At 37.7% G+C, this 15,560-nt stretch overlaps 1 protein-coding gene and 1 long non-coding RNA gene across 33 annotated transcripts; both read right to left on the reverse strand.

Annotated features, from left to right (window-relative positions):
* Positions 1-2,524: 2,524 nt before the first annotated feature.
* Positions 2,525-10,004, reverse strand: LOC104436045. Of its 31 annotated transcripts, none has more exons than XR_005548896.1 (11): positions 9,285-10,004; positions 9,065-9,155; positions 8,881-8,961; positions 8,480-8,660; positions 8,183-8,354; positions 7,590-8,110; positions 7,345-7,484; positions 6,261-6,593; positions 3,999-4,968; positions 3,718-3,895; positions 2,525-3,607 (listed from the first exon to the last, which is right to left on the reverse strand). It is a non-coding gene; the product is annotated as an uncharacterized LOC104436045 (long non-coding RNA). The 31 variants fall into 31 exon arrangements; XR_005548889.1 differs by having other exon boundaries at positions 8,183-8,369; XR_005548887.1 differs by having other exon boundaries at positions 8,470-8,660.
* Positions 10,005-10,746: 742 nt separating this feature from the next.
* On the reverse strand, positions 10,747-14,927 carry LOC104438806 (TMV resistance protein N-like). 2 transcript variants are annotated; one of them, XR_005548865.1, is made up of 4 exons: positions 14,015-14,926; positions 12,807-13,894; positions 10,885-11,184; positions 10,747-10,790 (listed from the first exon to the last, which is right to left on the reverse strand). XR_005548865.1 is itself a non-coding variant. In XM_039307958.1 (2 exons), the coding sequence occupies exons 1-2, from the start codon at positions 14,629-14,631 to the stop codon at positions 12,916-12,918; spliced, it is 1,596 nt and encodes a 531-aa protein (XP_039163892.1). In that variant the 5' UTR covers positions 14,632-14,927; the 3' UTR covers positions 12,765-12,915. The 2 variants fall into 2 exon arrangements, 1 of the variants encoding a protein (XP_039163892.1); XM_039307958.1 differs by lacking the exons at positions 10,747-10,790; positions 10,885-11,184 and having other exon boundaries at positions 12,765-13,894; positions 14,015-14,927.
* Positions 14,928-15,560: the final 633 nt, after the last annotated feature.

Here is a 15,560-nt window from a genome sequence, read left to right on the forward strand (position 1 = left end):
TCAAGAACAACAGTATAAACAAACGCGTTTCTGTTCTTTTTTTTTCCTCGGAACAAAAGAGCAAAAATTGTGTTCCGGGGAACAGAAACAAAACCCGAACAAACAAGCCCTAAGCCGTTTCTTTTTCACCGATTTTGAGAAAGGACACGTTCATTGTTGCAATTACAAAGCTTCATTGTCCATGTTTTTAAGCCATTTCTAGAAAATCTCAATTCCACCAATGACGGCGTTCATATTGTAAAGCGTAATTCTCGATGTGGCGTGCTCTGCTAATCTTTGCCTTCCCTGCATTTCTCAATAGAAATACAACTCTTTGTGTATTTGTTCCTTTATGTAACCTAAGAAATCTCTTTTTGTTTCATTGAAAAAAAAAAGAATAGCCACTCAAATTAAAACGAAAACTAACAAATAAAAAGATAAGTGACAAAAATTCTCTTCCGTAAAGAACATGGTTAACTCACAGTTGTGGAAGTATACCATTGAAACTATCCAATTCACCCAAAACATGATTATTAGTCACAATAATTATAATAATTACCAGGTGCAACATTTTTTCTTACTCTAATGAATAATTTTGCAGAGCAAAGACTGTAGCAGAAAATGTGAATTTAAGTTATGCTCAAATATCTAGTGACGCTTGTTCTTCTCTAGAAAAAAAGAAAATCAATTTTTTTGGGGCATGATGCGATGGAGGATTTGTCAATTAAATTGGAGCTTCTTTTTTTTTTGTGGTTGATTAATTAGTATTGAACATAAAAAGAATTATCATTGAAAATGACAGAGTGTCTCCAATTCTGAGATATGGCAAGTATTGTGGGTTCCTGTACAGCGGATGTCCGGAAGAGAGGCCCTACGACAACCTTGACGCTTGCTGCATGAAGCACAAAGCCTGCATACAAGCCAAAAACAGTGAGTTTCGGCATTGATTCCTTTAACTTTTCTTCATTGAATCAATTGATATAACTAGTCAGTGGCCCATGTGTTTGCATGGATGTATTCTATGAGGACGATTGTGGAAGCCACTTTCCTTGGTGAAAATAGCTTTACTCGTCTATATATGCATGGATTCACACTCCTGAAAAAGCATATTACAAAGTGGAGATAGAGAAAACGGCGTAAAGGACTAATTGGTCAAAAGAAAGAAGAGACGTGAGTAAGATTAATGTGCCTACGAGGGCTCTGCTCTTCCACATTGTCATTAAACTATCTCTTCATTCATGAGCCAACTTTAATCACTATTCTAAGGTCTAAGGGAGGAGATTGTGAGGGAGTAAATGCTCTTGTGAGGGCAATGACATCAACATTAGCTTTTTATTACAAAAAGTGCATGTCTAGATTTTCTCTTTCTCATGGACTGGTCGGGACAATAACTTCAACTAATACTCTGGCTCGTCAAATGTGCTAAGTGATGGCAATGAAATCATACCGCGTGATTATTCAATTTGACTTTTCATTCATAGAGCAGGTCGTGTCATCCTCATAGAAATATTGGAATTGTGACGCTCAGACCTGGCGGGGTGTTGTGCAGATGACTATTTGAGCCAGAAGTGCAGCCAAAACTTACCGAACTGCACGATCAACTTCAAGAACTCCAGAGGGAGAACGTTTAAAGGAAGCAAATGCGAAGTCGAGGATGTCGACGTCCTCTCCATTGTCATGGAAGCTGCGTTGCTTGCCGGGAGATGCCTCCACAAGCCCTGAATCTCTCTGTCCACGTTCCACGGATATATCAACTCTGATCCCTTCACTCACTTCGTGATCATCCCTTTCTTCTTTGATTTTTTTTCCCTTCTGGCGGTTTGTCACCACCAAATGAAGAACGAACAGAAGGATGCAACTTCGATACGTAAGGGCATGATGAAAAATAAGAGAGCGCAACATGATTCCTACCAGTTTTTCCATCGTACAGGATGCAACTTTTGACAGGATCAAAGCCATAAATCCACCATCAGATTGAGAAATCTATGTATTAGCATCTCAATTGACAAAGAGGGCAGAATCCATGGAAATTCAACATCTCAACATCAGTGTCTTGGATCTGAGAAAAGTAAAATTCTTACGATGGTGCCTCCAGTGACTTATCAATCCATGACAAAATAACTGGACATAAGCTGCTAAAAATGCAATCACGGCCACATAGACATGAGTAGTTGCCAGGATCAATCAATTGCTAAAAGTATTATTTGACATCGGCTGAATAAAAGGTTTCAACAGGGGTTACATACATTGAGTCTACCTCCAACTAATACTTTAAGCCTTTGGTTGGACCTTTTGCGAACGATGAATGAAGTTCTGTTTTATTATGCATGAATGAATGAAAGAATCACATAATAAACATCTGGTTCTCTAGGAAACCAACTTTAATAGAGCTTGGAAAAAAGTAATAATCTGTTTGTGTAAGAACAGATTCATGTCAAGGATGAAGAGTCTTACTTTGTGACTGATGACGTATAATGATATGCAATCTACTTCAAAGGCATTCTTATCTATTTTCATTCCCACCAGGATCACAAGCCAGATGATGCTGAAGCATCACATTCAAGTGGTCGACCAATTTCCCCAAGATTCGTTGAAATAAGACAGAAAACAATAAGACATCGACATGAAAAGCCCCATGCTAGACTGAAAATACTAATGTGAGATGGGTATTCTCAACTGAATATGATAATAAAAGAACGCGATTTTTCTCGTCAGGATTCAAAGACACGCATCAAACTACTGTGCAAGTGACAATAAAAGAACATGACAACTATCTTCCAAGTCAATTTGCCCTCCTAATATTGCCAGTGAGCTATTCCTATGTCAAGATTACAGTTTTAGTAGGAAGTCCTCGCTCCTGATGCAGTACCATTTAAACACTCCACAGAATTAAAAATCATATGCACAGCTCCTCCCACTTCATTTCAGAGCCATAAACAGCTGGGTAGTACCCGAGCTCTGAAGATTTTTTGTCCCCGCCATCAGCCTAGCCAAAAATGGTGCACATTTCTGGCTGAAACCAATTCCATACAGTGGCAGCTGTAACGAAACATTCTGATTTGAGCTGTAGTTCAAGAAAAGATGGCATTTAGAGATCTAGATCAGCTCTCAAACATTAAAAGACTAAAGCAAATCACCTTTCTAGCCACCCATTGATTACTAGTCATGTTTATCCCAAAAACATGAAAGCAATATGGTTGATTTAAGGACTTCTCCATACTTCTGGTTTGGATCTCACACTGTTATCCACAATACAGTGGAAATCCTCTGTTCTTCTAAAGCCTCTAGGGCATAGACATCGTCATCACCAAACAATGACCAAACTGAAGTAATAGATTGCCAATGATGTTAAGATACAAATTTGCAAGATGATTTATAAAGGCATGAAGCAAAACAAGGAAAGAGCGGCAACATGATTTGTACTGGATTTCCACTCTTGATGATAATACTTTCAGCCTGATCAAGGTCATATATCTGCCTTCAAAGAGAGCAACCTTCACATTGGCATATTAAGCGACAAACAAAGTTTGATACAGATCCATGGAGATTCATCATCTTGACATTAGTGCCCTGGCTTTGAGAAAATGCCAAACACATCTATGGTACCTTCACTACCCACTTCCATGACCTAATAATGAATTAACAAAATGCAATCAAGATCACATATGCATGAGCAGTTTCTAGAATCCATCGGATAGTGAATTTTTCTACTTCATAGAAGTTGGATAGAAGTATTACTTTATTTACACAAGCGCAGATCGATACCACGTCAAGAATGAAGAATCTCGTGCTATTTGACTGAAGACATCAAATATCCTTTTGGAGGCAATCTGATCTTTTTATTTCATTTCATGATCATGAGCCATATAACACAGAAACATTACACTTACTTTGCTCAAACAACTTCCTCCAGTTGCTGGAATTAAGACAGGAAAATAATATCTTGTCAAAGAAAAGCCCCGTCCAAACTGAAAATACTAATGGAAGTAGGTAATCTCCACAGAAAAATGGCACCATACCTGCTATGTTTTTTGTTTAGTAGGAGATGTTAGCAATCTCCAAAATCAGATCTTTTTCTTTCTCTCTTACCTTCATTTTCTTTCTACATGAGCTTTTAAAGAGGAAGCTAAGCGTCTCTTTTTTCTCCCCTTAAGCCAACGACCACTTCCCTTGTTTAGTTGACTTTTCAACCTTCTCTTTTGTTTTCTTTTTTTCTTTTTTACTTGGTCAAATCCCAAGTATTACAGCAACTTCATCACCATAAGTCAATTACAACATACTGCACCAAACTACTAGGGATAAGAATTAACACCAAATCAGTAACTCCTCTACCAACCGGCGTGCTTCAACTCTTAAACTTGTGGATGAACACCCCAAACTACCTTTTATGTATTAATGTAAAAATATAGTACACTTGTTCAACAAAAGCAGATTTGAACAGTGACATATAATTATCTGCAACAATCAAATTGGACAAAACAAATGTTGCTTATGTTACGATGGCAACATCTAAAGCCTCCAAACTAAGCTCCAAAGATTGATCTTTTTCCTTACCATTCCACAATCAAGCTTCCCAAGCAGCATAGATGAAGTTTTGAAGGCGAATCAGGGAAAGACTCAACAACGGAACAATGCAGCACCAGCGATCGAGGGCATAGCTCCATCGTGGACCAACTTTCTTGCCCAACATGAGAAAAGAAAAATGTTGAAAAGCTAAGGAACAAACAATAAGTTGGCCAAAGCAGTCTCCACCCCTGCATCAAACATAACCCATCCCTGCTAGAGACACAATCTTCAAATTCATAGTTGAACTGGCCAACGACCAGATATTTCTCAAGAACAACTCAACGTCATTCTTCGACACCTTTTTGTGAACTGAAATCTTCAGGTAACTTAAAAGAAAAGCCACTTACTGTCAGATTCAGTCAACTTTGTACTCTGAATTTCACATAGGTGCGGGCAACAGTTGACTAGCATAGAGTTTGTAACCTTCAAAAAGCAAGACCATCACATTATAGAGGATCCATACAGAGGATGACAGAATGAAAACCAACCATGCAAATAGAAACAAATTTAATGGTGTTTCTGTTACAACATTAGAAATAAGAAGGTACTTCCTGACCTTGTCAGCAAGATAAGAATTATTTTGCTACAATTGGCCATAAAATGCAAAGTTTTATGTTTTCTGAAGTTTGAAGCACTGAGTATTGAACAAAAGACACATTGCAAATGCTAAAAACAATAGTATAGATGAAAGTTAAAAGAAAAAGTTCTTCCAAACACACACCGGTTTCAGAGCTTGCTAACCCCTGGTGAAAGAAGAAACCAATGGACTTCTATTATCACAGCTCAAGCTTTTGCATTTTCCCCAGTCAGAAGGAGATGAGGAGCAATTCCATTCAACTAGAAAGCTAGCAAAAAAAAAAAAAAAAAAAAAGTTAAGGACAAAATGAACAAGCCATATCACCATCACAACAATTCGAACATTAGCATCCTTTTATGTGTGAAATTAGCTGCCTTCAACACCATTTCACCACGTTATTAGCTAACTAGTATGAGTGAGGACATCTTCGGAGAATCTTATGAGAAGGAATTTCCACATACTCATGGAGAAAATGCTACTTTGGATCATGGGTACAAACAAATGGTTCACAGGAGATTGTTCATCTTTCCACTTCTCATCACCCCTCAAGGTGCTTCAAGATTCGAGAACATGAAAGAAATGGCTATGAAAGTAGAACCTCATCAATCAAGGTAATCTTCCCGTTCAACCTAAAGTTAGTTCACATTAGTTCCGACAACTCTGCAGTCAATTTCCACGCTACCTAGACAGGGTGATAAAATCAACCTAAACCTGTAATAGGCTCATAAGTCCTGATAATCCTGCTATACTTGCTCTACAACTGCTCAGATAACATAAGGAAAATTCACCTTTATTGACAAGAAACCTAATCAAAAGCTGCTATAGTTATCTCATTACACCATAGCAAACTGGTAGAAGAGAACAACCGAGCAGATCTCTGCACCTAACAGGAATCACAAGCTGATAAATATAACAGGACAACTAAACATGCTTCGCTGAACATGAAGAAAAGCTCTAATTAGTCTTATTTCATTTCCTCCGTGTGCAGACATCGAGCATCCAAAATCAGACCAATAATAGCGACTCAAAACCTCAAATCACCATAATGCACATGCACCAATTGCACCAAGAATCAACCAATGACAAAACCAATCAATCGGCGACAAGAATGGATTAATGTTAAAAGGGGTCCAATCACCTGGACTCTGAAGATATGGCAACCAGAAGCAATGAAGACCCAACATGAAGATCCTTCCATTCAAGCTGGAGCACAAGGGTCAAAGCAATCAGTGAGCATGAATCTCACTTTCGAATTAGTCATCCCATCGTCGTCCACCAGAAGGAAGACAGAAACAGACCACCAGATGATGCTGGACCCCTCAATCTCTTCCCGTTCTCTCTGTGCTCGATTTCCACCCTCCTCCTCTTCTTACACCCATCCCTAGAATCACAAGAAGCAATGCAATCGGCTTAAAGAGCGTCCCTCCTTGCATCCATATCCCAGATATTTGGTTTGGATCTCACACCATTGCTGAAATTACAACAAAGCTCCTGGTCATATAAAGAAATCAGGAGCATGAGAAATTGTCATCACCAAATGAAGAACGAATAGAAGGATGCAAATTCAATATGTAAAGATATTGATGGTATGAACAAAAGAGATGGATATAGGCACGATGAAAAAAAAAGAAAGAGTGCAAAATGATTCCCGCAAAATGATTCCCACAAAATGATTCCTACCAGATTTCCACTGGACAGGATGTTACTTTTGATAGAATCAAGGCCATAACTCCACATCAGATTGAACAATCTACGTATTAGCACTTCAATTGACAAACAAAGTGGAATATAGATCCTTGGATATTCATCATCTCAACATCGGTGTCCGAAAAGTAATAATCTTATGATGATGCCTCTAGTGGCTTATTAATCCATGACAGAAAAAGTGGACATAAGGTACTAAAAATGCAATTGAAACCACATAAACATGAGTAATTGCTATGATCAATCAATCATTAGAAGTGTTATTCCACATTGGTTGAGTAAAGGGCATTGATAGGAGTTATATACATGTAGTCTACCTCCAACTAATGCTTTAAGCTTTTGGGTTGAACTTTTGCTAACAATGAATGAAGCTCTGTTTTATTATGCATGAACAAATGAAAAAATCAATAATAAACATCCTATACTCTAGGAAACCAACTTTAATAGAACTTGGAAAAATGTAATACTCTGTTTGCATAAGAACATATTCTTGTCATGTCAAGGATGAAGAGTCCCACTCCGTGATTGATGACGTATAATGACATGCAATGTCACGTACTTCAAAGGCATTCTTATCTATTTTCTTTCTCACCAAGATCACAAGCCAGATGATGCTGAAGCATCACATTCATGTGGTCGACTAGTTTCCCCAAGAGTCCTTGAAATAGGAGGAAAACAATAAGACATCGACACGAAAAGCCCCATGCCAAACTGAAAATACTAATGTGAAGTAGGTACTCTCAACTGCTATATTTACATTTACCAGAAAACACGGATGCTCTCCAGAATCTGATCTCTGTCGTGCTGTTGTCATGCAAATATTTTTCATAATTCTACATGGGGTATATGTGTTCATCATCATTCTGGTATTCTCTGTGTAGGTGAAAATAAATGAACATGATTTCTCTCATCAAGATTCAGAGACACATTAACAATTGTGCAAATGATGATAAAAGAACATGACTAGTATCTTCCAAGTCAATTTGCACCCCTAATATTGCCAATGAGTTATTCTTATTGTCAAGATTACAGTTGTAGTTGGAAATGCTTGCTTCTGATGCAGTACCATTTAAGCTCTCCACAGAATTAAAACACATGCACAGCTCCTCCTACTTCTTTTCAGAGCCATAAACAGCAGGGTAGTACTCGAGCTCTGCAGATTTTTTGTCCCCGCCATCAGCCAAGCTAAAAATAGTGCACATTTCTGGCTGAAACCTCAATTATTGCAGGAGTGACTTTCCAATTCTGTTCAGTGGCAGCTGTAGCAAAACATTCGGATTTGAGCTGTAGATCAAGAAAAGATGGCAATTAGAGATCTAGATCAGCTCTCAAACATTAAAAACTTAAGCAAATCACCTTTCTATCCACCCATTGATTACTTGTCATGTTTAACCCAAAAACATGAAAGCAATAAGGTTGATTTAAGGGCTTCCTCCATACTTCTGTTTTGGATCTCACACTGCTATCCACAATACAGTGGAAATCCTCTGTTCTTTTAAAGCCTCTGGGGTGGAGACATTGTCATCACCTAACAATGACCGAACTGAAGTAATAAATTGCGAATGATGTTAAGGTATAAAATCGCAAGATGATAATTGAAGGCAAGAAGAAAAACAAGGAAAGAGTGGCTTCATGATTTGTACTGGTTTTGACCGTTGATGATAATACTTTCAGCCTGATCAAGGCCATGTATCTGCCTTCCGAGATAGCAATCTTCACATTGGCATGTTAAGCGACGAGCAAAGTTTGATACAGATCCATGGAGATTCATCATCTTGACATTAGTGCCCTGGCTTTAAGAAAATGCAGAACATGTTTATGGCACCTTCACTGCCTACATCCATGACCAAATAACGAATTAATAAAATGCAATCAAGATCACATATGCATGACCAGTTTCCAGAATCCATCAAATAGTGAATTTCTCTACTTCATAGAAGTTGGAGAGAAGTATTACATTATTTAAACAAACACAGATTGATACCACGTCAAGAATGAAGAATCTCGTGTTATTTGACTGAAGACAACAGATATCTTTTTAGAGGCATTCTGACCTTTTATATTCATATCATGATCACGAGCCAGATAACACTGAAGCATTACAATTACTTTGCTCAAACAACTTCCTCCAGTTGCTGGAATTAAGACAAGAAAATTATAACGTGTCAAAGAAAAGCCCCATCCAAACTGAAAATACTAATGGAAGCAGGTTATCTCCACAGAAAAACGACACTATACCTGCTATATTTTTTGTTTAGTAAATGACTTCAACGATCTCCAGAAACAGATCTTAGTCATCCTCCATAGAATCTGAATATTCTTCATAATCCTGTAAAGCAGAGCAGGGTTACCAAGTCAATCTTTTTGGTGTTGCTCGCATCAAATTGTATCCAGCACTATCAAACGTTAGATCTAACGATAGCTAGCAAACCTCAGTCAGCTTCTTGCTGTTGCTTACCTCAATAATAAAGTCTGGTAATTTCTCGAGTTAGTTGCTCCCATACGTATAAAAGGTCTTCAGGAATTTACTAGGGCAGCGAATTTCAACTAAGCTTTTGCAATCCACAACATACAACAACTTCAGATGCTCCGACTTTGAAAGGTCTAGTACTTGAATGTGCTTGCGCCCAGAGATATTCACATCTTCTAGGGATCCCAATTTTTCAAGGCCTTCTATCACATGGAGATGATCCACCTTTTCATATGATAGCGGTAGGTGCAACCTTCTTAGGGATTTTAAAGATCCCAGTCCATCCAATTTCTTCAGCCCATCGCAGTTCACGAGCCTAATTCCGACAAAAATTCCAAATCGGAAAGATTTGGAAACCTTTCCACTTTGGGACAACAAGAAACTCCAAGCATCCGTATGCAGGAGGGAAGCTCTGGGATGCTTTGAAGAGACTCGCAATAAGAAAGACTGAGCTCCTGTAGATGCTTCAGGTGAGAGAGCTCTGGGATGCTTTGAAGAGAGTCGCAACGATCAAGGGAGAGCGTCTCTAGACGCTCCAAGTGAGAGAGCGATGGGATGCTTTGAAGAGAGTCGCAAATGAGAAGTTCGAGCCTCTGTAGATGCTTCAGGTGAGAGAGCGATGGGATGCTTTGAAGAGACTCGCAATGAATAAGTTTGAGCGTCTGAAGATGCTTCAGGTGAGAGAGCGATGGGATGCTTTGAAGAAGAAGATGCCTAAGGTGAGAGAGCGATGGCAGCTCCTTGCTCTGACAGGTGAGCCATAGGGATGATAAGCTACAAGGTGGTTTTGTGAGTGACTCAAGCTCTCTACAGCAACTTAAATTGAGGTGCTCGAGAGAAGAAAGCTGATCTAAGTTTTCCGGCAAGCCAGAAATTTTGTAGAATTTAAATTAAGGATCTTTAGAGAAGACAATCCACCTTTATCAAGGAGAATTTGTCCTTTTAGTTTAGTGCCTGAGGCATCGAGCTCTTGGAGGCTTTGCAATTTTCCAATAGAGCTCGGTATCCTTTCTATCTCACAACCCTGAATTTTCAAAATTTTCAATTTGTTCAATTTCCCAATGGATTCAGGTAGTTTCTTAATCCTTGTATATGACAAGTTCAGCTCAACCAACTCTCCCAACTTCCCAATTGAAGAAGGGATCTTTTTTAATGACAAATGTTTTGACCGCGAATCCCACTTTGGGCACTAAGCCTCTTCAGCTTCTTCAAAGATCCTATACATGGAGGGATTTCTTTAATCCGAGTATCGTCTAAGACAAGTTCCTCCAAATGTTCTAGTTCGCCAAGTTGTTCAGGTAACATCTCAAGACTTTCACAATAGCTCAAGTTCAAGAGAATGAGGCGCTTGGCATATTGAATGGAAGGGTCGATTTCCTTCAAATTAGCACAACCTTCTAGGATTAGCCACTCTAAATTTTCAAAAGCGGAGAGATTAGGGTTGCTCTTCAATTTCGAGCACCACGAAAGATTGAGAACTTTCAACCTCTCCATCTACAAGAAAGAAACATGTTTCAAGATTAGCAATTAGAAATAGAATAATTTAACATCAAATGTAACAAAAGAGAAAAACCTTTTTCATCTTTACCTTAATTGAACTCCATCCTCTCCAATTTTCACTAATACAGCTTCCACCTTTGTAATCGTCTGATAAATCAAGTACGACTAATTTCTCCAAATGAAAGTTGGTCATCTCCAAAGAGTCGCGGCATTCCTCCCACTCTAGCCATCTTAATTCAGTGAGTGATTCTTCGAAATCTCCATCAAAATCCACATCCTTCACATGAAGGAACTTCAAGTTAGGCATTTTTTTAAAGCTTTCTCGCCTCATGAACTCTTTGGAGCCCCTTTGGTCTAGACGTAGTGCCTCAATATTTTCATTTTCCACCTACAAAAAGAATAAAATAAAATGAGGATTGTAAATACCATCCAACCTCCTTTTGTTAGTATACTCTTGCAGTTATTGTGGTCAATGCATTTTGTCTACACTAATAGAGAAAAAGAAATATATCTAATTTTTACAATTACATGATCATGTAATATGTCGATTTTCACTTTATGCCCCAGTTTTTTATGTTTTATGTGAAATTCCAATATAAATTATTCTGGTTTTCTTATAGATTTTGAAATTAAATTTTGTAACATACATAGTATTGACAACCGATGTCCCTTTGACATATATGGAACACGATTGTTCCATGACACGCGTAGAGCTCACAACAAAACTAAAAAATCCTCAACTGTGACACTTCCTTTATAAATTAATGTTATCTTGAACAATCTTCCATCATTAATTTATGTAATTTGTTAATTTGACTAAAAGTGACACTAAAAGAAAAGCTAAATCCACAACTGAAAATTGGAATTTAATTTTTTAAATTTTTTTTACAATTTAGTGCTTTAACTAACAAGATAAGTAATGATTTTCTAATAATTATTGACTAAAAGGTCATCAAATTATGGTGTGTTGTTTTAGGTAATCAACTAAACTAATTATGCATTTCTAGATTATTCTAAAAATCGATATATTTCAAGGTGTTTCTTCAATTATGTTAATGACATTCACTAAGTCATACAATTTAGAATAAATTTTCAATTTTCTTTTTGTTAAGTACATGCAATAATGCATTGACATTATCATATTGGATATAAATTGTGAACATGCATGGCAAATCCTAAAAAACAAATTGTAAAAATTCTTCGTACAAATAAAACCACTGCATAAGATCTTATTACTTCAAATTGAACAAAATCTAAAGTTGATAGCATAGTTATGAGATGCAAATAATTGAACTAAAATCTTTCTTTTTGCTGCCATAAAGTAGAACCTGCGCTCGAGCAAATTGCATATATTCACGATTGAAATTAAATATGGGATAATGCATTAGATTCTTGAGAAGGATACTATTACATATATCATACAAAAGTACATTTCAAGACTGAAAAATGTGGAAAATATGTGATCCATGAATTAAGCAGATCCATTTAGGTGAAAAAGAAGAAGAAGAAGAAGAAGTAAATTTGACAGTTTAACAGGTGGTTATATACTCTTAATTAACATTTATCAACCCAATATTTATCGTCACATCAATGTACTTCAAAAATAAATTCCCAATATATTTTGGGACGATAAAATGAAAAAAAAAAAAATGAAGAAGTAATGATTGACAGTAAAGTTTTTGTTAAATTTGTAATGACTTATATACATTTTAGAGCCAGATATAAGTGGCATAAAGTAAATTTTCGAACCTGTGTGCTTCAACAAGTAATATGGTAAGAAGCAGTAACATATTTGCTAAAAAAAGATGTGAATATTTTCTGAGCCTCATAGTCACGAGTGCAAACTTTTCATGAACTATAGGCCAAAATTCGATGTAGCTTTTACCAAGAAAATGCTAATCACATGTTGAGAATGGTCAATGATCTAGAGCAAAAGAACAATGACGATAATAATGTAAGGGACTACGATTGGAGAACATGGGAGAGGACAAAAGTAGACATCATCGTTACCTCACGACGTAGAACTTTCATGACTTTCTCCTTGTCCCATAGTCTGCTACAATCCCAAGGCTTCTTATCTGCTGGACAGGCGATAACTCTACCTAGATCTCTTAATTGATCATGCATTCTCAAATTGATTATTGTCATCAATTTTTATTAACGAACGGTTAATCAATATTCGCAATCCGGTTATTGGGAAGAATTCGAGGTCCGCCCAAAAGTAGGTGGCAATTGTTTTGTCAGTTCCAATGAAAAAACATGCAATGTCTAGAAACATCTGTTGCTCCTTATATGTTAATGTATCATAACTTATCCTCAACTTTTCTTGCACAGTCTCATTAGGTGCATTCCTCAATTTCTGCAAAGTCTCTTCCCACTCTTTTCGATCTTTTTCTTTGAGAAGTGAACCTATAACGATGAGAGCCAAGGGAAGCCCTCCTGTGGTGGCAACAATATTACTAGAAAGGGCTGCGAGATCAGTGGGAGGTTGTTCCTCTTCAAATGCACATCTACTAAACAGAAGCATAGAGTCTTCGTGATTCATTTCTTTGAGTTCATACATTTCATATTCTGACTTCAAGATGGCCTTATCTCGACATGTAATTATGATCCTACTTCCTGACCCGAAATTGCAATGTCCAATCAATTTATCGAGTTGGTCTTGATGATCCACATCGTCAAGAAGAATAAGTACCTTCTTATTTTCACAACTTGATCGGATCATATTAATTCCCATCTCAGGATCACGCACTGTACTTTTCTTTTTTGAGGTCATATCTGAGATCAATAGAGATTGGACATGCCTCATACCCTTGTTGCTTTTAGCTGTCTCTCTAATATCCTTGAGAGAGCTGCGGCACTCAAAATTGTCAAAAAGATTTTTATAGATGATCGTAGCCAGAGTTGTCTTACCGATGCCGCCCATCCCCCAAATCCCAATAATTTGAGTGTCCGGGCAAGCAAGATCCATCAATTCCATGACCTTGGCGACACGATCGTTGATTGCAACCAAGTTTACGGGAAGATGTGGTTGAAAATCATGTTGCTGCTCACGCAATATTATTTCTATGAGTTCATTTACCAATTCCCCTTCATGCCTGTCAAACAACACAACACATGAGAACTTATTAATGGCTCCACAAAACATGAATTAAGGATGATAAATAGAAAAGTTCTTCTTCTAACAAGTATCCGTTAAAAGAAGGTAAACGAAGTACCCATCAGCAAATTTCTCTGATTCGAATACTTTAAGAGCAACTGCTTTTCTGAGAGCTAGTGGCCCTTGTTGCTTGACCTCCTCCTCAAATTTATCCTTACAGGATTTGTAGGCCTTTCCAAAGGCCCCCTTTAGTTTTCGGACATCCTTGGGTGTCACCTTGTAAAGCACGGGCAAGACCATTTGTCCTCTGCTTTCCTTGCACTTCATTATATGGATGAGCTCACGGAGGCACCATTCGCTATCAGCATAATTTTCAGAGATGACTGGGATTGAAACCTTAGAGCGCTCGATTGCCCTGATGAGATTTTCACCAATATTCTCGCCGAAGGGGAGGTCCTCATCATCTCTGAACACAAAGTTTGGATGGTACCTCAGGCCCACAGCTTTGAGTCTTTGGTAGAGGTGATCGACGAAGCCTTTGCGAGTATCAGGGCCTCTAAAGCTCAAGAATACATAGTAATTATTTCCATTCACAGAGGTGGATGAAGCAGGTGGGTCAGAATTCGCTCCGGACGCCGATGGCACGTCAGGTCTTGGTCGCTTCGAAATGTTCGGACTCGAAGCATCGGTGTCTCTAACGCGCTTGCGTTGTTGCTTTGAGCGATGCTTTCCCATTGCAGTGCACGACTCTCTCTCTCCCCCTCTCTCTCTCTCTCTCTCTCTCTGAGACTCGACTGGTGTGGATAGTTTTTGAGGTGCTGGAAGAAGGGGGTGAGTACGGTGGTTTGCTTGTCAACCAGGAAGATGGCTCCGTTCGGCTGCAGGGGTTTCAGCTGGGAAGCGTACTCGAGCTGGTGAAAGAGTAAAAAGAGAAAGCAAGAGGCGAGGCAGGAAAACGAAGCAGGATTGTCGTTTCATATAGTTCATGTGTTTATATTGGGATCCAGAGACGCGTTCGAATTTTGACAAAAAAAATTAATTGTTAATTGACTAGAAGCAATTCTTGTGGTCCTCGCTCCTCGCCCTCGACGTCTGCTCCCAACTGGCCTTAACAACCACCCCCATTATATAAAATTTAAAAAAAAAATGAAAGAAAAGAACATATTAGCTATATTGCCACTATAATTATATTACCGTGATCACAATAATTAATTATTCAAGAAATATACTTTATCTTCATTAATACCCCATTGAGTAAAAGCCAAAAAATATTTAGTTCAATTAAAGTGGAAAAGTAAAAGGAAAATTATTCAAAAATAAGTTCGAATAAACATTCTTCATGAAAATTGTCGCCTGCCAATTACCCATTAAAAATGCTTTGGTGAACCACTTTTATATTTATCTAATAAGATAAATCCACCATATCTATTTTAGATCTATATATGAATCATATTTCATTTTATAAGCTTAATTTATATATCAAAGAAATTATGCTCTCTTTTTTTTTTGGCAAGCACATCAACAAATTTGCTTTTAATTAACTTATGGACTTCGGTAAATGACAAAAAATAATAAACATAACTATCGGACACTCATGTTCTTACTTTTCTTTGATTTTTTTTTTGGCCCAAATGACATCAAACACTATTTGCTTTGAGATGACA

This window comes from Eucalyptus grandis, chromosome 3 (genome assembly GCF_016545825.1).
Source record: "Eucalyptus grandis isolate ANBG69807.140 chromosome 3, ASM1654582v1, whole genome shotgun sequence".
Taxonomy (NCBI): Eukaryota; Viridiplantae; Streptophyta; class Magnoliopsida; order Myrtales; family Myrtaceae; genus Eucalyptus; species Eucalyptus grandis.

Coding starts and splice junctions, on each gene's coding strand:
- LOC104438806 (XM_039307958.1), bottom strand. CDS start 14,631: ATGGGAAAGCATCGCTCAAAGCAACAACGCAAGCGCGTTAGAGACACC. Junction 13,895..14,014: donor TCAGAGAAATTTGCTGATGG/GTACTTCGTTTA, acceptor GTTGTTTGACAG/GCATGAAGGGGAATTGGTAA.